At 45.8% G+C, this 20,250-nt stretch overlaps 2 protein-coding genes across 21 annotated transcripts in view; one reads left to right on the forward strand and one right to left on the reverse strand.

Moving 5' to 3' along the window:
- The window catches only part of HDAC5 (histone deacetylase 5), a 138,530-nt gene extending 126,185 nt beyond the window's left edge, over positions 1–12,345 (forward strand). For all 8 annotated transcript variants that reach the window (XM_053265633.1, XM_053265632.1, XM_053265634.1 and 5 more), the window contains 4 exons: positions 1,539–1,672; positions 2,054–2,138; positions 2,948–3,101; positions 5,141–12,345. In XM_053265633.1, coding sequence (XP_053121608.1) covers positions 1,539–1,672; positions 2,054–2,138; positions 2,948–3,101; positions 5,141–5,180 — 413 coding nt within the window. In that variant the 3' untranslated portion in view covers positions 5,181–12,345. The remainder of the gene's footprint in view (positions 1–1,538; positions 1,673–2,053; positions 2,139–2,947; positions 3,102–5,140) is intronic.
- Positions 12,346–13,785: 1,440 nt separating this feature from the next.
- Positions 13,786–20,250, reverse strand: part of G6PC3 (glucose-6-phosphatase catalytic subunit 3) — a 28,736-nt gene continuing 22,271 nt past the window's right edge. For all 13 annotated transcript variants that reach the window (XM_053265645.1, XM_053265642.1, XM_053265641.1 and 10 more), the window contains 2 exons: positions 18,101–18,242; positions 13,786–16,666 (listed from right to left, as the gene is read on the reverse strand). In XM_053265645.1, coding sequence (XP_053121620.1) covers positions 16,312–16,666; positions 18,101–18,242 — 497 coding nt within the window. In that variant the 3' untranslated portion in view covers positions 13,786–16,311. The remainder of the gene's footprint in view (positions 16,667–18,100; positions 18,243–20,250) is intronic.

The raw sequence follows: 20,250 nt of genomic DNA on the forward strand, positions 1-20,250 counted from the left end.
GGAAACTGCCATATACTGAGTCAGACCATTGGTCTATCTAGCTCAGTATTGTCTTCACAGACTGGCAGCGGCTTCTCCAAGGTTGCAGGCAGGAATTTCTCTCAGCCCTATCTTGGAGAAGCCAGGGAGGGAACTTGAAACTTTCTGCTCTTCCCAGAGCAGCTTCATCCCCTGAGGGGAATATCTCACAGTGTCCATACTTCTAGTCTCCCTTTCATATGCAACCAGGGCAGACCCTGCTTAGCTATGGGGACAAGTCATGCTTGCTACCACAAGACCAGCTCTCCTCGGACCAGCTCCCATCATCTTCAGCCACAAAGGCCATGTCTGGGGATGATGGGAGTTGTAGTTCCCAGAGAATCTCCCTGTCTGCTGCTTAACTTCAGCAAGGTGGCTATATGATGTGTCTTCATATCATCCTCTGTGGCCACCGTGTGTCATTGTGGACGGGTTTCATTTCCAAGCCCTGCCTTCATGTGCTACGATGGGAGGAACTGGTGGATGGAATTGAGTGGGGCTAAACGGATCAGAGTTCTGCAGAGTTGCTGCCGAAACTCTGTCCACAGGAACTTATGAAGCTGCCTTCTACCGAGTCAGACCACTAATCCATCTAGCTCAGTATTGTTTGCTTTGACTGGCAGCCATTCTCGTGAGTCTCGGGTCCCCTTTTTCTGCCCTGCTACCTGAGATCCTTTAACTGCAGATGCCAGGGATTGAACCTGGGACTCCCAGCATGCACAGTCTATACCTTGCCACTGAGCTATGGACTCCTGCATGGTATGTGGGGTCACACTAGTGGAAGCTGCAGCTGTGTGTGGTCCTGATGCAACATTGATCATTTGTTCACGCAAACTGTCTCTGCCACACTTTCTAAATGTTTCAAGGTAGCTTACAAACATAGTTTAAATAATAATGCAAAGTAAAGACCACCATGGATAGTGGCTAGCTGAACATCTATCCCCACTTTCTCTGCTGTGATTGGTTTGAAGACTTTCTAGAATCATAGGAAGCTGCCTTTATAACAAGTCAGACTCTTGGTCCATCTAGCCTGGTATTGTCTACACCAGGGTATCTTAACCTTGGGGCCCCCAGATGTTTTTGGACTACAACTCCCATCATCTTCAGCCACAAAGGCCATGTCTGGGGATGATGGGAGTTGTAGTCCAACATTTGTGTGGGGGGGGCCCAAGGTTCAGAAACCCTGGTCTGCACTGACTGGCAGCGGCTTTCCAAGGTTTCAGGCAGGAGTCTCTCCCAGCCATGCCTAGAGATGCCAGGGAATGAACCTTCTGCATGCAGGCAGATTCTCTATCACAGAGCTAGAGCCCCATTCCATAAGGGGAATATCTTAACAGCAAATGGCACCTTGGCACCCATCCCAATGCAAACCAAGACAGGCCCTGCTTAGCAAAGGGGACAGTTCATGCTCAACACCAGCTCTCCTGTACATGTTCCACCAGGCTCTGAGTGCGGTGGAAGAAAGGTATGCTATATATTGCACAAGACAACAGTTTTATGTTTTCACCTTGGCCACACAGGTTTTGGACACCTAACCAAGCAGCTGATGAAACTGGCAGGTGGGCGTGTTGTTCTAGCGTTGGAGGGAGGTCATGATCTGACAGCCATCTGTGATGCCTCTGAGGCCTGCGTCTCCTCCTTGCTTGGCCTTGAGGTGAGTGTGGCTAGCAGGAAGCCTCTCAATTGTGCATCCCCGGATGTTGTTGGACTACAACTCCCTTCATCCTCAGCCACAATGGCTTGGTCCTTGTAGCTGGGGGAGATGGGAAGTGTAGTCCAGCAGCATCTGGGGACCCATGTTTGAGAACCCTGCCGGTGTCCTTTAGGGGAAGAGAACTAATGTAGGCATATGCCCAAGGCGTCACAGAAAAGGTGAGTCTGTCTTGCCTTTCTGTTCCTGCCTTCTCTGCTCTCTTTCCTCACCTTTTCTTTGCACTCCTTGGTCTTTGCCTTTCTCATGGCTTCCAGACAGCTTTGAGTCTTGGCACCTTCTGCTGTAGAAACTGAACTCTCTTTCTCTCTTTCTCTGGCACAGCTGGAGCAGCTGGATCAAGCTCTGTTGCAACAAAAGCCCAACGCCAATGCTGTGGCCACCCTGGAGAAAGTCATTGATATCCAGAGTAAGTCGGAGGCACTCGGCAGTACGGAACAAGAACTGTTTGATTGTATTGCTTTTTAAGGCTGTGCCTGTCAGGTGTTTTCTGAGTACAACGCCGACGAATATTTACAATGACAAATATTTATATACCTCTTTTCAACCAGAGTTCCCAAAGTGATTTACACACACACACACACACACACACACACACACACACACACACACACAGAGGCTCCCTGTCCCCAAAGGGTTCACAGTCTTAAAAAGAAACATAAGATAGACACCAGCAACGGCCACTGGGGGGATGGATAGAGCCAGTTGCTCCCCTCTGCTAAATATAAGAGAATCGCTACTTTTGAGTACCTACCCATCAAAATGAATGCAGCTAGCAAAGCAAGTCTTCGGAGGGCAAAAGGCCTGTGCTGGGACCACCTAGCTCAGTGCCTGACCTGTTTCCAGCCCATAGTCGCGGGGCTCCAAGGTGCAAAGCAGTTCCTAGCACACTGTGAAGTGTCCTTGCCTGGCCACAGCTCTCGGCTCGGGATCATGAGACATCCTCTACTTGCTTGGGACCCTCTGTAGCCTGAGCCCAGTCAATGCCACTTGGGTAAGGGCAGAGAGAAAGATCTGCTGTCCAAGATGCCCTGCCCCAGCTGACCATCAGGCCCGCAGCATTCTCCCAGTATCCCACTGTTCCTTCCAGGGGATTCACAGCTCTTTCAGAAAGCATCCAGAATGTAAATCGTCATTGCACACATGCTGCTCCTTCGGGAAAGGAGTTCAGAAGCACCTGGCAGTTCCTGCATAACACATTGCCCCATTATGCTACAGGCAAGCACTGGAGCTCAGTGAAACGCTCCGCAGCAATTGTCGGCTGCTCCCTGCTGGAGGCGCAGAAGGGCGAGGCAGAGGAGGCGGAGACAGTCAGCGCCATGGCATCCCTGTCGGTGGACACAGAGCAGGGAAAAGCAGAGAGCGGTATTCGGTATGCCTGTTCACTGGGAGTGGGATTGTCAGTGTCTGAGAATCTTGATTTGAAAGCCCCGTGGTCCTGACAAGCAGCCCAGCTAGGGATGTTCCCTCTTTCGGTGTATTGCAAGGACATTTTTAACTTGCACTAAGCAACTGCGAGGGTGGTTCCCTCTAGACCTCATTCTCATCTGACCTTTTTCTGTGATTAAGTGACTGGTTTCCCACTTACGATGTTAGCATGAGGCAGCAGTCTTGGAAATGCTTTGAAACACAAGCCCTATTCACACGTTATGTCCAACACCCGCACGAAGAGTGTACAGTGTACATAGGAACAGATCTGTATGCAGGTACAGTTATTCGCATGTTGTGTTGAACAGCAGTACACTTCCTATCTGTATCCTGCATTTCAGGGGGCCTGTACCCAGGTTCAGTTTTAACATGAATGTGGGTTCAGCCATTTGCACACAAATGTGTACATCTGTAACTCGTACTTCATAATGTCTGAATAGGGCTACAATGAGATTGCAGTTCATTTTATCCTGAAACGTTTTGCTTTATTTACTTGTTTGGTTTTGATCCCACCTGCCTTCCAGATACTGGGCACTAAAACTTCCAAGAGAAAGCATGTGGTTACTGACACATACACACCTTTAAAAATTTGGCTGTAGGAATTAGCCTAATGTGAAATGGATGCACATTTAACCTAAACTGACACCAGGTGTGCTTTAGGTCACTCTTTATTTTCCACGCACATTCTGGTTTGTTGTTTTTGCTATCTCTGGGCATCTTTTAATTTTGTGCTCAAGGGATTGCTTTCAAAAGTCATGCCATGGGCATCGACACATGAGAGGGCTGGTTATCAATGTAATTTTTATCAACCAAATCTATAAATAGGGACCTATTAGAGCCAAACTACATGTTGCATGAAATGCATAGTTCAGCCCGATGTGCTCATTTTTTCCTAACATAAATAGCAGCCACTGAGGGGTATCAAGATCAGGACTCACCATGAGGGGAGTTTTAACCCTTGTGCCACCATGGTTAGGAATCAGATCACACTCCCCCTGCCCCTAATGGCTGCCATTTCTGTTTGGGAGGGAACCTTCTCATCATGGCTACCCTTTTGCCTTTCCTTCAACTACCTTGTCTTTTTATTTTATTTTATTTTTCATGGTTGGCGAGGCATAGGATTACATTGTAAACAGGGGATTAGGGGAATCATGAGTGCCAAAGTGCCTAAAATCCACAAAGAAAGGTTAAAAGTGCCATTGACACTCTGAACAGGTCCCCTGACCCCCTCCCTGGAACAGGTCCCCTGACCGTCGGATTGATCCCGTGATCCCAGAAATTGGCCAAAAAACCAGCTGAAAATCATTTTAAAATGGCGCCAACCACAAATACTAAAGTTGCGGTTGATGACCATTTGCCAGTTGCGGATACTGAAACCCGCAATTGGCAAACCTACTGTACTATGAAACAATATACACTCTTAATTGCATGATCTGCATATTTGTGTATTTCATAGCAATATTGGGTGACTCAATTTTTGCACTTCAGTTCACCAGCCAGACAAAAGTATTTTACTTGTCAGATGGTTCCTCAGGCTATGTTGGTACGTTATTTATTAGTACCTTTTTCATTTGTTGGGCATCATTTTCCACTCGTCCCAGACTAATAGACTACTGGATTTCTTGAGCCCTGTTGCTGGCTTTCCACAAGTAGGGCTGATTCACACATAACACAGAACTTGAGTTTGCTACAAGCAGCTGCAGTCCCAGAGCCAGTCTTGGCAATAATATGTCGAGATTGGGCATGTTGTACGAACCCACTAATCGTGCCAATTCTGGCCGTCAGGAAGTAAGATTCCCACACACTCCCGGAGCTGCTCGTGGCAACCTCAGGTGCCACATTATGTGTGAAGTGTCCATTAGTGATTGATCTTCCCTCCTCAACAGTTAGCATATTCTTGCTAACTGCCAACAACTGTCTGTCCACCTTTCAGCCAAGGAAGGGCCATTAACCAGCTGTTCTTTGCCTTCTCCTTCCACACAGACAACCAGAAGAGCCAATGGAGGCCGAACCCGTGTTGTGAAGTGCCAAGACTTCAATTTGTGTAGCTGTCACTCTGTGGGTTAATTGGTCATTTGTGATTTCGTTTAAAAAAAAACAACCAACAACAAAAGAAATTAATTTTTTTATCTATTAAAAAAATGAAAAGAAAAAAAAAAGAGTTGCACTGGACAAAATGAGCCCGTGTGTGTGTGCGCGTGTGTGATTGCGTCAGTCTCCTGGCATTCGTTCTCACCAGCATCACCATTTTGTCCTAACTCTTTTGGGATTTGTGAGGGGAATGGTTGGGGGCCTTCATATGGGCATCTCCTCGGGTTATTCCTTTCTTAGACATCATTCCCCTGGCCCTGGCCGCTAAACTCATCCCCCTCTCAGGGCTCGCACAAACTCTTTTGCTGACCTAGCTGAAAATTACACATACCGTATCTTGTTGTAGGCAGGGGGAGGAGGGTACTGGATTTCCTCCTTAGAGTCTTTTCTGATTGCAGTGCCTTTTCCTTGCTCCAAACATGGACATTTTTGTTTCATTTTCTTGTAAAGAGCCAGGAAAAATGGGCTGCAAATAGAAAAACCAGCGTATGGGATCCAGCTGTCCTCACATTTCAAACTTTGTGGTCCCAAGGGGCAGGACAGGAATTGCATTTCCCCTTGAGATTGCCCTGTTAACCTGGAGCCCCTGGAATTGTGCTGCCCTAGGTAGCCACCTGTACTGCCTATTGGGTTGGGCCAATCTTGCCGAATCTGTTCGTGAAATGCCATTTCTCTCCTCTGGGTTATTTGCACAATGAGATGGGATTGAAGGCAAACTCCCAGATGCATTTTCAAATCTCCGTTCTCTGCCTCCTCAATTTCTCTTGGTTTCTCACTCTCAGTTTAGCTCCAAACCATTTGGATTTAATCCTACCTTTGTTGCCTAAATCTGTCTTTCTCCTGATCCATTCAGCTGTAAAGTGTTCTGCAATATGTATAGTTCTGAATTAATCTCTAGGAGAAGTCCCCGAGGTGCGGAGAAAGGAAAAATGTGTGCCTTTAAGTCATTTTTGTTAATGCCTTAATTTCTCTGTGAGTTCACTTCTCCTCCAACTGCCCTTCCCCACTTCTGTTAATCATCTCGAAGGGAGATAGAAATACAGAAAGGAATCATGTGTAACTCCCCCCAACACCAATACACATTGGCTTCGATCCAGTTCTAGTCATGTGTAAACAAACTGCTCACATGTGACTAGCTGTGGGAGAATGTGGTTGGGGGTGTGCATTTGGATATGAATGCACATCCCATTCAATATGAATGTGCATCCCATTCAAAGCAATGCAGCCAAGATACACTGCATTGTCACTGGGATGCACATCCCATTTATACCCACAGTTCCTAATCAGGCGCAAACCTGTTTACGAGCACAGATCTCCTTGCTGGATCAGGGCACGTGTCATTAAAACCCTTTTGTAATTAAGAGTGTGCTTATGTTGACTGTTTCATGACCAATGCTTTCTGGAGGTTCTCTCTCTTTTCCTCTCTTTCTTTTTGTTTTTTTTTTCCTTGTTATTGTTTGAAAGACTCCTCATCACTTACTGTAAATAATTTGTTTTCTTGTATCACGTGCACAAACTTTGTTTCAATGAAACTTTGTCCATTCATATATAAAAGAAAAAAGAAAAAGGAGAGAATTCTTTGCTGTTACTACTTCACCAGCCAAAAAAAAAAAATTTAAAAAAGAAAATATAGAGCAATTTTAGCTTTTAAAAGAAATGGATATAAAGAAAAAAAGGGTATATAATTTTATTACAGATGTATTATTTAATAGTATTTTTTTAACTTGTACCACAAAACTCCTTTCCTTTGGAAAGTTGCTAGCAGGGATAATGTAACAAGGGAAAAGAGGGGGCTCGGTATTGTTTTTACTAGTTCAGGGCAATGGGATTTCTAAGCTGTGCGTGTTTGTGGGGGGTGCTGGGGAGGGGGGAGCTGTGTGGAATGTAAGATTGGGATGCATTTTTAGCTACAAAATTAGGGTTGCCAGGGAACTGTTCGGGGGATCTCTTGGTTTGTTTCAGGTTAAGTCCTCTCAAGTGTCCCATGTGGAGCAGGCTGCCGAAGGATATTCCTTCCTGAGGTGTCATATGAAATAATCACATTTTATATATATCACGAATGGAAGGACATGTCCAGATAGTGCTCTCCTTCTTCTGCCCTTCCCTCCTTTCCTTCTCCTCCTCCCAGCTTGGCATGGCAGCAAACCATTAGCCCAGGCCAGAGAACTGCAGGGGCAACAAAAGACCATTTCTTTGTGCGGCCCTGATTTGCTAGGTGGTGTCTGAAGACAGATTCCTGGCACCTACTGCAAAGGTAAAGTGTGCTGTCAAGTTGGTGTCAACTCCTGGCACCCACAGAGCCCTGTGGTTGTCTTTGGTAGAATACAGGAGAGGTTGACCATTGCCATCTCCCGCGCAGTGTGAGACGATGCCTTTCAACATCGTCCTATATTGCTGCTGCCCGGTATAGGTGTTTCCCATAGTCTGGGAAACATATCAGTGGGGATTTTAACCGGCAACCTCTGGCTTGCTAGTCAAGTCATTTCCCCACTGTGCCATTAGGTGCACCGCTGTACTAGGTGTGTAAAAAGCTGCTGATGGGAGAGAGAGCAGGGAACTGCTGTGGGAGACTTCACCCAGCAACTCGGTTGTGCACACTTGATTCCACAGGATTCCCCGTGAGGCAGCCTTAGCCAGTGTTTATCCACAAGCACAGCAGTGTGTGCTCATCTACTGCTACTCAGTTTTCTGTGGATTGGATTGAGAATACATGCACTAAGCATCAGAACCATATGGGGTGAGACGTAAGCATTACACATGCATTAACAAGCTACTGCTTTTGTGTGGTATGCTACATATGAGTGTGGTCAGTTGGTTCAGATCTCTAGGTGAAGGGGGAAGCAGAGCAGAGATTTAATGAAATAAATGGGTGGATGTGGTCTGTTGACACCACAGGCTTTCCCCACCTGTTTCTACATCTAGATCGTGTTTGCTCAACACAAGAGCTAGAGATATGTTCAGAAAAAAGCAGTGTAGTTTGGTAAAGACCCCTGTTGGCTGTGGATGCCAGTGTGGGCTGAAGCACCTTTGACCCCCTAAATCAGAGCCATCCAGATTCACCTTTTGCATTATTTGGTCAAGGCTGCCTTGTCTTAATTTGTTGGCTTTGCAGAGTCCTGTCTGCTCTCCAGGGGCTGTGGTGCTGAAATGTTGAGAGGCAAGAACAGGCTGGGAGTTTGCAAAGCCAAAAAGTATTTGTTTAGAAAAGAGGGGAAACATGGTGGAATGATTCATATATACATAGGGAAATCTTTGTGGTTAAATCTATTCACCACCTTCTGGGCTTACTCAGGACTGTAATCGAGAGAAGTCACAGAAAGATGTTGTGGAATAGTAAATGGACACCATACGATATTCTAGATTCTGAGGAGTATCTTAAGCGCAAATCAAGGTGGCTAAGCAGTGAGGAATACAGCAGTGAAGGATATGGTGGTGTTTCCAATCTGATCATTTCTGAAAGTCATACCCATTTCATTTCTTTAAAAAGTCCATACACACGTGTCAATTTTGCATTTGTAGTGAGGAAAAATAAGCCATATGGGGATTGGGAGGGAGGGATGGTGAAATGTATCCTTTCCAAGAACAGTAATTGGACAGCCTGTGCATGACTTGAGGCACTACCTTTAACATTAATTACTACAGAGTAGTGAGGGACAACTCACGATCTGCATCCAAAGCACCACGCCCCTTTTGGGAATAAATTTGAGAGGGGAAAGCGACAGTAATACGAAGACCTGTTTGGGTCACTTTACTGCTTCTTTCTATCCCTTCCCCCCACTAGAGACTTATAATCTCTGTAATCCAATAGCAGCAGGACTCTGCAATCTCTCCTGTTTGTTACACTCTAAGCACATTTCTTTTGCAGTCACAAAATGGTGCCAAATCTCTGATCACACCTTTTAAAATATCATCCCTTTAAAATGCTAACTGAGACACTTCTACATCCATAATCCTGCTTTGACATGTAAGCCTTTCCTCATAGTGGCAACCATCAATTATTACTCCCAACACACAGGACCAGTTCCTGAGGATGGATTCATTCAAGAGCTTCCCACATTTCCAGCTGGCACTTTGGGTGTGTACAGATGTACCCTTAAACAGAGGTCACCATGGCCTTTCTCCCATTGAGAGATCAAGGTTTCCACAGATCTTCACAATGCATCTGACAGCAATTCAAACACTGATCTTGGCTGTCTGTACTGTTCCTCCCCTCAGTCTTCAGGTGAGCTGTCTGACTTTAAAAACAGTTAGTGCAGTGTGAAATTTATTCATGCAGATATTTGTTCCTTGCTTTAAAAAAAGAAAGAAAAGAAAAGCCCCTTTTAAAATAGCTACAAAACTGCTTTGAGTATGAGAATGGAGAAAGGTTTGTGATGTTGCAAATGCCTGCCAATCATGTTTTTTAGAACTGATTTCCCCGAGTCTGATCCCAGGTTGGAATTGTATATTTATATGCAAAGCAGTGAGTGTGCTTCTGCAGTAACTCGACCGCTCCAACAGAGTACATCTGTACATATCCTTTCTTTAGCCTCAGCCAAATGTGCAGGAATCAGTAGCTGTGAAAGGGCAGAACAACGTGGCTTGCACCTTCCTAATGTGAATTGCTTAACCTGTGTGCCATACGGCCTGTTTGAACCCGTTTGCACTGTGTGGGCAGACAGTGGAATCCATGTGGGCTTTGCATCTGTTGTTATGCAACGTGAGGATATGATGCACTTCTTTACCCCAGCAGTCAGGCAGGCAGATCCTCAGTTGTGCATCTTCACTAACCTCATGGCATAGATGCTTTAAAATGGCCTGTTTACAGTTTGATCTACTTGCAAGCCAGGGGAGAAGGAAGTGGGGAGGCAGGTAGTATATCTGCAAGGATGATCCCTGGTAGAAACCCCTTCCATGCCAATAATTGCCATATGTGAATTTCCCAAGAAATGCCTTTTTGGGAAATGGGAATACTTTTCTTGGTGACACTTCAAGTCTAGCAGAAGAGAGCAAGGGGTTACCGGCTTAAATAACCATGCACACATTTCCTGTTGGGTAGAAGTACTCCATAAGCAGGAGAGCCATCAGCTTCTTGGTTTGCCTTTTTTTTTTTTTTTTACACAAAGCCATAGAACAGCACAACTTAATCATCTGATCACTGCTCCTCTGTTCATTGTCGGCTGATTGCAGGTATGCATTGCTGTTATGTTTAGGGATTATTAATGAAGGAACTGCAGCTTTCCTACTCAGGCAGGGATGGTTGCTAGGGCAGGTCTGGCACCTGATGTTCTCCCTGCTGCCTGTCTATTCATTGACTGGGCCAGATTGGGGGGGGGGGGCGGCAGTGTGCAGGCCTCACAATGGCGTATCAGTTTCACGGTCGGAGCACCATGCCTTTCTATGAACTCTCTTGAACAACAGTGGTGGAGGTTAGCCAAAATTCCCAATTCCAGTGTGGATTTTTTTGCTCACATTGAGGACCTCAAGCCGTACCCCCCCACACCTCCCCCCCGCCTTATTGGGACAAGAATGTGAGAGTCGTCTTGATTATTATATCTAGGGAGGCTCAAAAAATTAGTTTCTTAAACAGAGAGGCACTTCCAACAATCACGTTTAAGAACCTGCAAGGTAGCTAATTTGGCTTGATGCAGTAAGTTGGTCCTTGCAACCAAAATAACTGATATGGAAACTTCTGCTGCAGGATATGGTAGCAGTGCAGATGAAATAAAGATGAGGAGACATTACTTTTTTTTTTAAAGCAGAATTGTTGACCTTTCTGTAGTCATGGATGCACAAGATTAAATAGGGAAGCAGTCCTCAGGTCTCAAACATCCTGAATTCTATCTAAAGAAAACGACTCCTAAGTTCCATTGAAATCAATGGTACTTAAGTGAGTCGCATCTAATTTGTCTCTATTCTTTCAATCGGGCTTAGTCAGGACTTACATTATTTGGATACAACCCACTGACTGATAACCAGACCAATGAAGTGCTTGTGGAAGGATGCTGTTGCACTTGCAGCGTCCACACAAGAGAAGTGGGCATATTCTTTGGTCCTGCATTCAGACACAAGGGGCATACAGTTCCTCACACCACCCCTTCTTTTCACACATCCTACTGTCCACTTGTGGTTTGTGGGAGGTTCCTGTACAGACCTAGACACCTGCAGAAGGGTGCACAGTTGTTTTTGCCTCTGCAGCTAAATGGAACTAAGTATGCACAGGCTTCTATTTGGGAGTATGAATGGGGGGTTGGTTGCCCATGGATTTTTGTGTGCATTTACCAGGTTGCTGTGTATAGTATCCCCCCCCTTTTTTTGCATGTCCAGTACACCTGTTTCTGCACACACTTCATGTCCACTGGATGATCAGGCTAATAATGGCCCATTACATAAAAACAAAAGTCCTGTTCCTTCCCCTCATCCAGGATTCTTCCACTTACAAAGAAATGTGTTATCCACATGGTTATAACCTAGAATAGCATCCCAGTGTTGGGATTTCTCACAGAGCAAAAGACTCCAGCTAAATCTGAGGTCAAGCAAAGCATTACAGGGAGGTTACCATAAGGAAGGGTTTGCCACATCGCCATCTCTTTCACACCCATACTTTTTTTCCTCCTACTTGTTCTTCTGGGAGATGGGAGGGCTGAAAGAACATTTTCCACCAGCCATTGTTTCCATATTGATCGTTTCTCATCTTGGGATTTATTTTTTGGGTGGGGGGAGGGAGAAGTCAAGAGGCTGGCCGTTAAGTTGCAATGCCTTTGAAAAGCCATTAGTCCTTAGGACAACAGTGTGGAACAATTGTCTGCGTTGCAGCTCATGTTCTGTAGGGATCCTTTTCAGGGGATTCCACATCAGTATTAAGTTGTCAGGGGGGCTGTTCTTCAGGAAGGGAAGGGAAATGGGTGTTTTTTTTCTTTCTAACCAACCCCTTCCCATGACACTGGAAGATGCCCCCACAAGTGGGAATATCTGTATTTTTCTTTTTTCTTTTTCTGCTTTTCCTCCTGCTTTCTTCTCTTCTCTCTCTCTCTCTTTCGCTCAATACAATTTTTAGTTGAGTATTTTGTAATATGTTCCAATGTTTGTCCTTGTGTAAATAAAATTGTTTCTGGCAATATTTTGTGGCAGACTTGATGTGTGGTGCCTGTTGGCTTTTCTTTGTGAGTCTTGTCCCCACTAGTGGAGCCCACATGGGGGAAATGTGTATGTGGTGTGTCTCTAACTTTAGGGCCTGTCCTTGTACCAGCTCTTAACTTAGCAGGAGCAGCTCACAGATAACAGGGATATACATGTAACAACCTGACTCCTGCCCAATGCTTGAGCGCCCCCTAACTACTTATACACAGTGGACGGATCTACCTGTTCTCTATTCATTAAATTCTTTAATGAAACTGCCCAGAGATTCAGGTTTTGGGGATATAGAAATATGTTAAATAAACAAACTAAGCAACAGCCTGCCTTCCACTAATTTACAAATGGTTAGGGCTAAGCCATAGACAGCAGTCAGGGTAGAGTCAGGAGACAACTGTAACCCAGGTAACAGCACAACAGGAAACCTCTTATAGCTCTTCCTGCCTTAGAGAAACCAATGGCCAGCTTGGGTGGGCGCGTGGGACCAGTCCAGAAATGGAAAGTATTCTTCTGCTCAGGAAGACATTCTAATCCACAGTCCCTGATGACTCACCACACAAGGCAGCTGCATAGAGCTCAGGGTGCCCAGTTCAAGAAAGCACCTTTTGAGTGAAAGGTATACTAAAAAAATGTAATTGTTCCACAATAAGAAGTCCAAAATACACTTCAGCAAGTGAATTGTGTGCAGCCTATGCATTGCATGGCGCCTTAGTGTTCATGTGTGTGCATGTATATGCTTGTGCAGGAGAGACAAGGTATGTCCATAGACAGAGATTTGACTTCTACTGCCCCTGGGGAGGAAGTTTAACCCTGAAAAATGACCGTTAGCAACTTTAATTAAAGTGTTTTAAAGAAGGCATTCTGCAAGAGGCAAAAAAAGGAGGTCAAAGAGAGGACAGTGATTGGCAACTGGAGCCTATCCTTTACCCTACAGAATGTGTGATAGTCTTGCTGGAGAGAAACTACAAAAGCAAACTGAAAATGAAGAAATGCAAGGTGTTTTCAAAATGATGGGAGATTGCAGGGTTGAACAAACGACCCACAGGAGTGATCCTGCAGGAGGGGAACAGCAGATTTATTTTATTTGTTTAACTTGAGGTCACCAAATAGTGTGTGCATGACGGGGAGGGCTGTCTCCCAGGATCTTGCCACCAGACCTTGAGGCTGACACTGTGCACATTTCCATGCACGTTGTCATGTGAGTGTGAAATAGTGTGACCATTATTCCCAATGGCCGTGCTATTGTACATCCTCATTCATGCAATTTTTGTTCAACTGCATGCATGGATGTTTGTGTAATATGTCGGCTAATGTGCTATATATAAAATCTGGAAAGTGCTTCATATTCTTTTCTTCAAAAGTATGCATGGAGAAGGGTTTCTTTTAAGATGAGCAAATGATGTGAGCTGTTGCAGACACAAAGGTTGACTTCATAATTTATTCACATAATAGTATTTTAGGCTTTAATTTGAAAACAAAGAAGAATAAACGGTTTGGCAGCCACTGGAAAGTCAAAGGAAACCTAGGACAATGCTATACAACTGCTTTCTCCAGTGAGTTGTGCTGCCCTTGGATCCACCAGGCCCATCCAGTTACTATTTCCAACACCACCTGCTTTTCCTGTCCATTCTGGTATGACTCTTGATGCTACTGAGTGCATGAAAGCTATGGCCCCTGCTTGTCAACAAACCACAGCGCTCCCCTCCCAGTTCATAAGGAACTGTGATTTTTTTTTAAAAAACACTGTATATATACGCATATTAACAGCCAAGATAATTAAGGAACGTGGTGACCAGGACTAAAGTGAGTGGAGAGGCAGAAGCTAGCAAGTCTGAGTGGTTATATGAGCCTGGTTTGGACCACAAACTGCTGACTGAGAAACAGGAAGCAGGGTGGAAGGCTACGAGGAAGGAGGAGGTGTTTAGACTGGGCTCTTCTTAAGCGCACTCTTTCCAATCACCCCCACCCTTCCTACATACAGTTAATAGCTGGGCGCACTTCCTATTCAGAGGCCTCCAAAAACTGGAGGAAGGAGAGTTCAGCATACAGGGAAATGAATTACTGCTTGAGCTATTAAAGCAAAGGGTGCTGCCACAAAACCTCTAGGAATTTATTTGAAAGAAAGGCAGATTGCCAGCTGTAAACATTACCTTTCTAAGGGAACGACACACACACTGGGATGTTTCCTGCACCTTGCCCCTACTTTACCTCTGGCCTCTGAAATGTAAGATTGTAGCTCTCTAAAGGAGGAGGGATGTGGAGTTAACTTATCCTGAAATACTGGAGCTTAAATTCCTCAGAAACAATGCAACAAAGTGATCTTTTATGAAAATCAAGGAGTTTGGTTCCCCCAGCCTTGAGCAAGTGTTTTCTGGAATAAAATCCCATCAGTTTGTGTAACATTGCTCCTTCAACTGTTTGCTTATAGACTTCGGATGCATTCACACCAGTGAGGGTCCCTTGTGCCAGAAAAAACAGTGCAATTGCACCAAACTCTGGTGATATCTACTTAGACTGTAAGTAGAGCAGATCCACCAGCACAGAGGGCTCTACTCTGCCACTCTGGCTGCAAATGATTGCATCTGGGGAAAGGGCCTTGGCAGTAACCACACCCCTTCAATAAGACAGATCATGTTGAGTAGCAGAAATGTGTGAATCTATTCATGGATAAACCTATCAGGGTTCATTCATGAGTAATTCTCATGCTACTCTCCCTGTATGAAAAATTGCTACAATACAGCAACTAAGTTAAGTATGCACATGGGCATCCATAGAAAGTTGGTGATGAGCCTGCAGAACAAAGGTGGGCAACTTTTGCTCTCTCCAGCTGTTGCTGAACTTCAATTCCCATTATTCCCAGCCACAATTGTGGACAGGAATGATGGGAGTTGTAGTTCAGCAACATCTGGAGAGCCAAGGTTGCTGACCCCCTGCAATAGAAAGTTCCGACAAGGAGGAAAAGTCAGGAGAGGATCACCTGATGCTCATGCTCCCACTAAGAGCCATAGGTGCAAGCAGGTGCTTATAGGATGTTGGTGGGTGCCCAGAAGAGCTAGAAGCTTGTAGAAGTGAGTGTGCACACTCCATTGGGTTTTATGGAATACATTGTAGAACTAGTGCAAGGTTGTTCTTGTAGGGGATGTGGGGCTGGCCCAGAGCAGAAGATACATCCCTTTTACAAAGATGCTTCCACTTGTGTGCTATAATGCTGAACAGGAAACTTGGGAATGAAGACACCTTCCTTGCTTCCACCACAGCGGCTATTTTATGCAGATGTACTGATGTACGCTAACATTGAACATCTGAACCAAAGCTAGTGGAAACAGCAAGCTTAACAGGGGGCATTGTGTTTATGGTGCTTTTGTTCAAGGGTAGGAGGAGGGAGGAATAATTTAGCTAATCCTGCCTCATAGATCAGGCCCACCTGCCCTAACCGAGCCAGATGTTCAACCTGCTCTTGCCGATGTCTACTGGTAACAATTCTGCTCCCCCATGAAGCAATCCATTCCAGTGCCCCGCCCCCACACCGGATCGTTGTGGAATGTTCTTCCCCAAACCTTTTTGGTTGCACCTTAAGTACAAACAGTAGTCCCCTATCTGCATGAGAAGCACACCGCAATAATTTAGATGAGAGGGAGGGGAAAGCTGGTGAAGGTATTTGGTACAGCTGTTTAGACCAGAAGAGAAACTGTGTTGGCTTGAGTGAATGAAATAGCTGGATAGCTAGTTCTAACCTATACTGAATCTCCTCTGGTGGAAAAACCTATTGCATATGCTAAGAGAAGAAACGCCTCAAGGTAAAGTCTACAGATTTCTGTGGCAGGGTTTTTTGGGGCCACTGTGGCTAGGGATGATGGGAGTTGTAGTCCAACATCCAGGGACCTGCATTTGAGAACCTATTCTTTGGGGATTCACCATCTACGCCCCTCAAAGAACACGCAGCCCCTCTGCTAACTAGTCTTTGTTGAACTGGAGGTCATGGCCTGAACTGCTTTGGGCAGCAGGGCTACCACTATCCACGGGAATGTCGTATACTTAACAAAGGTAAGCCCATACCAGAGTGCCACGTTCTGTGGTTGCGCCATGTTGCTAAAGAGCCGCAGGACAAGAAGGGCCAGGCCAGCACAACACACCCTCTGAAGCCAGCTGAGCCTCTTGCCTTTGAGCTGGGCATAGTAGGAGGAGTGGAGGGCCAGCCCCAGCCCCAGAGCTGTGGCCACATCCCGGCACAACGATGCAAAGGGGCGTGTGTCAATGCGGATCCAGTCTGGATTCATGCACCACTTGGCTGCGAGGGTGATCGACCTGAGGAGAGCCACCAAGAGAGACACAAGTAAATCAGGCAGAGCTATGTTTGTGTGACAAGAAGCTAAGGCGTGGTGAGACAGACCTCATAGATGGGCAAAAACCTCATGGGGGAAACAGGTCCACCAAGTCTGGGGCAGGAGGAGTGCTGAAGTCACACAGACCAGCCGCATATAGTGCAGGGTCAGGATTCTGCAGGACAAGGCTGGAGATACAAGTCTGACAGGACCTTGGACAGATCACTGAGAGAAGACAACTTAATCCCACAAGAGCTGCAGGCTCAGTGGAGCCTTTTTTTGTTTTTTGTTTTAACTTCCAGGGCCAGACCATCCCTCTGAGGCTCCGCCCCCTTGCTAAGGCATGCAGATATTTAAAGGGGTAGTCCTTTGGCCTGGAGTTTAGTATTCTGTTGCTTCTCCCTGACTTCTTTCTGTATTGACGAGAGGGCGCAGTGGTGCACGAGGCCCTTTTGCTGCAGTCTCTGGAGGTTCTGGCCAGGAGTCACGGGCTCCAGGGACTCCCTACTGTCAAGCTCTGACTTGGTGGTGTGGGCTGGGTCCAGCATTCCACAGTTAGCACTGCCCTCCAAGCCGGCTCCTCCCATTTCATTAAATAAATAAATAAATAAATAAATAAATAAATAAATAAATAAATAAATAAATAAAATAAAGCCTGCTACTCAAAGTTGGGGCCATGACAGTTATGAAAACACTTTGTTAAATTTCTGGGATCACAGAACTTCACTTCTGTAGGTGAATTATTATGAATAGACAGAAGAGTGCTCGATGCAATTTACATTGCAATGCATTATTCACTGCAATGAACTGAAAACTTTTTTTAAAAAATTCTGTGAAGTCAATACAAGGTGACACTGGGGTGAATATCACCTTGTCTTGGGAATGTTCCTGACATTTGAGGGAAATACTTTTAAGTTACAACGAAGGTCTGTAGTGGCACATTTACAGGGCCAGTTTTGTGATATGATTACAAAATGCACTACAAGCATCAACTCCACTTCAACCACATCAAAAACTGCTGCACAGCCCAATACTGGAAACAATATATATCAAGTGAATACTGCTTTTGACTGCAAATATTGGCCCTGATCCAGCTAAAGCGAGTCAGCTAACAACTCGCTTTGCTTCCAAGGGGAGGGCGTCACAACTGATTAGCTGGATCTAGGCCTCCATGGGGAAGACTGTGATAACAGGATTGTTCATCAAGAACTGAAATAATAATGGGGAAAGGTCATTCAGACAGAATCACACAAATCCTTTGGGTGCATGAGAGACTCCTTAAGCTTTAAACCAGCCTAAAAACAACTTAACTGTGGTGGCTGCCTCCTAAAGAACTCAAGAGTGTGGAGTGTAAGAGAAGAACAGACCACGAAGACATCCCCATAGTCTGACCTCTACCTCTGTTGGAGAAACTTACCAGCTGAGATCTATGCCAAGAGCAATCAACGTCCAATAGGTCATCATAGTGCTTAAGAAAAGGGACAGCGATGCCAACAAGTAGAAGCTGAGTTCCTTCTCAAATGGGACCTGAGGTTCCAGCAACCAACCTAGACCAATTCCTAGCAGATGGTGAAAAGTGGCAGAAAAGAAGAAAACTGAGAAAGGGGGTGCAACGCTATCTGCCACCCTGTGCAACTCGTCATCCTTGCTCTCTAAAGCATCCCCAGTTTGGTCATCAAGCTGCATAGACCTCATGCTACCCTCTGAACACCCAGAACTGCAGATAACCAAGTGCACATGACACGGACAAGAGTAAGAGCCCCAAGAAGCAGCTCTAGCCCAGCCCAGGACCAGATGCATGACTCTGCCACCATTATCCACAGCAGAAGCATGTGCAACGATTCACCCGCATCTCTGTTTTGGTCGTTCTGGCTACATATAACCCAGCATCCCACAATGCAGAGGTGCTTACAGTGGTTCACAGATAGTGGTGGTTCAACACTGTCTGACAGCAAGGTTCAATATGGGTATGTACTAGAGCAGGGATTCTCAACATTGGGTCCCCAGATGCTATTGGACTTCAACTCCCATAATCCCCAACAAAGGCCAGTGGGGCTGGGGATTATGGGAGTTGAAGTCCAATAACATCTGGGTACCCAACACTGAGAATCCCTGTACTAGAGGAGAGGAGAAGAGAGCTGGTCTTGTGGTAGCAAGTATGACTTGTCGCATTAGCTAAGCACGGTCCACCCTGGTTGCATTTGAATGGGAGACCACATGTGTGAACACTATAAAATATTCCCCTCTGGGAAGAGCAGAAGGTTCCAAGTTCCCTCCCTGGCTTCTCCAGTAGAGAGCTGAGAGAGATTCCTGTGCCTGCAACCTTGGAGAAGCCACTGGCAGTCTGGGTAGACAATACTGAGCTAGATAGACCAATGGTCTGACTCAGTATATGGCAGCTTCCTATGTCCCTAGAACATAGGATACCAAATGGCCATTGGAATGCAAAGACCACAGTGTAAGCAGGGAGAATGGGGCTGTAGCTCAGCAGCTGAGCAACTACTCTGTATGCAGAAGGTCCCTGGTCTGATCCCTGGCATCTCCAGGTAGGGCTGGAAAAAGCCGTGAAAGCTGCTGCCAATCATGTAGATCAGGGGTTCCCCCACTGTGGTCCTCCAGATGCTGCGGAACTACAACTCCCATTATCTCCAGCCACAATGCACTGTGGCTGGGGATGATGGAATTTGTCATTCAGCAACATCTGGAGGACCACAGGAGAACTCCTGGTGTAGACAATAATGACATAGGCAGAGTAATGCTCTAGTACAATGCTGAAACTGGTTCCCATTTCGTTATTTCTAAGAGACACAGAACTGCATGACCTCCAAATAAGCTTCAGATTTCCACATAGCATATACTCCCACCACCAGAAGACTACCCTCTACCACAGTGGTTCTCAGCCTTGGGCCCCCAGATGTTGCTGGCCTACAACTTGCATCATCCCCAGTGCCATGGCTTTGGGGTGGATGGATAATAGCTTTGGCCACTGTGGCTAGGGATGAAGCAAGTTGCAGCCCAACGACATCTGGAGACCCAAGGTTGGATCTCAACATCTGGAGACCCCGATCTGTAAGATGGTACCACATTCAGTCCAGCCACCTTGTGCAAAATGCATCGACACAATGATGTTCTCAGGAAACACAAATAAGCAGAAGGTTCTGAGTTCCCTCCCTGGCACCATCTCCAAGATAGGGCTGAGAGAGATTCCTGCTTGCAACCTTAGAGAAGTTGCTGCCAGTCTGTGAAGACAACACTAAGCTAGACAGATCAATGGTCTGACTCAGTCTATGGCAGCTTCCTATGTTCCTATGTTGCCACTCTAGGAAGAGCAGAAGGTTCCAAGTTCCCTCCCTGGCAGCATCTCCAAGCTCAGGCTGAGAGAGATTCCTGCCTGCAACCTTGGAGAAGCCACTGCCAGTCTGTGTAGACAATACTGAGCTAGATAGACCAATGGTCTGACTCAGTATATGGCAGCTTCCTATGTTCCTATGTTAAGCAGTGGGGTTCACACCACAAAATAAGCCGCGGCCACCCCAATTTACTCAGTACATGATGAGGAGACTCTCT

The sequence above is a fragment of the Hemicordylus capensis genome, chromosome 6 (genome assembly GCF_027244095.1).
Source record: "Hemicordylus capensis ecotype Gifberg chromosome 6, rHemCap1.1.pri, whole genome shotgun sequence".
Taxonomy (NCBI): Eukaryota; Metazoa; Chordata; class Lepidosauria; order Squamata; family Cordylidae; genus Hemicordylus; species Hemicordylus capensis.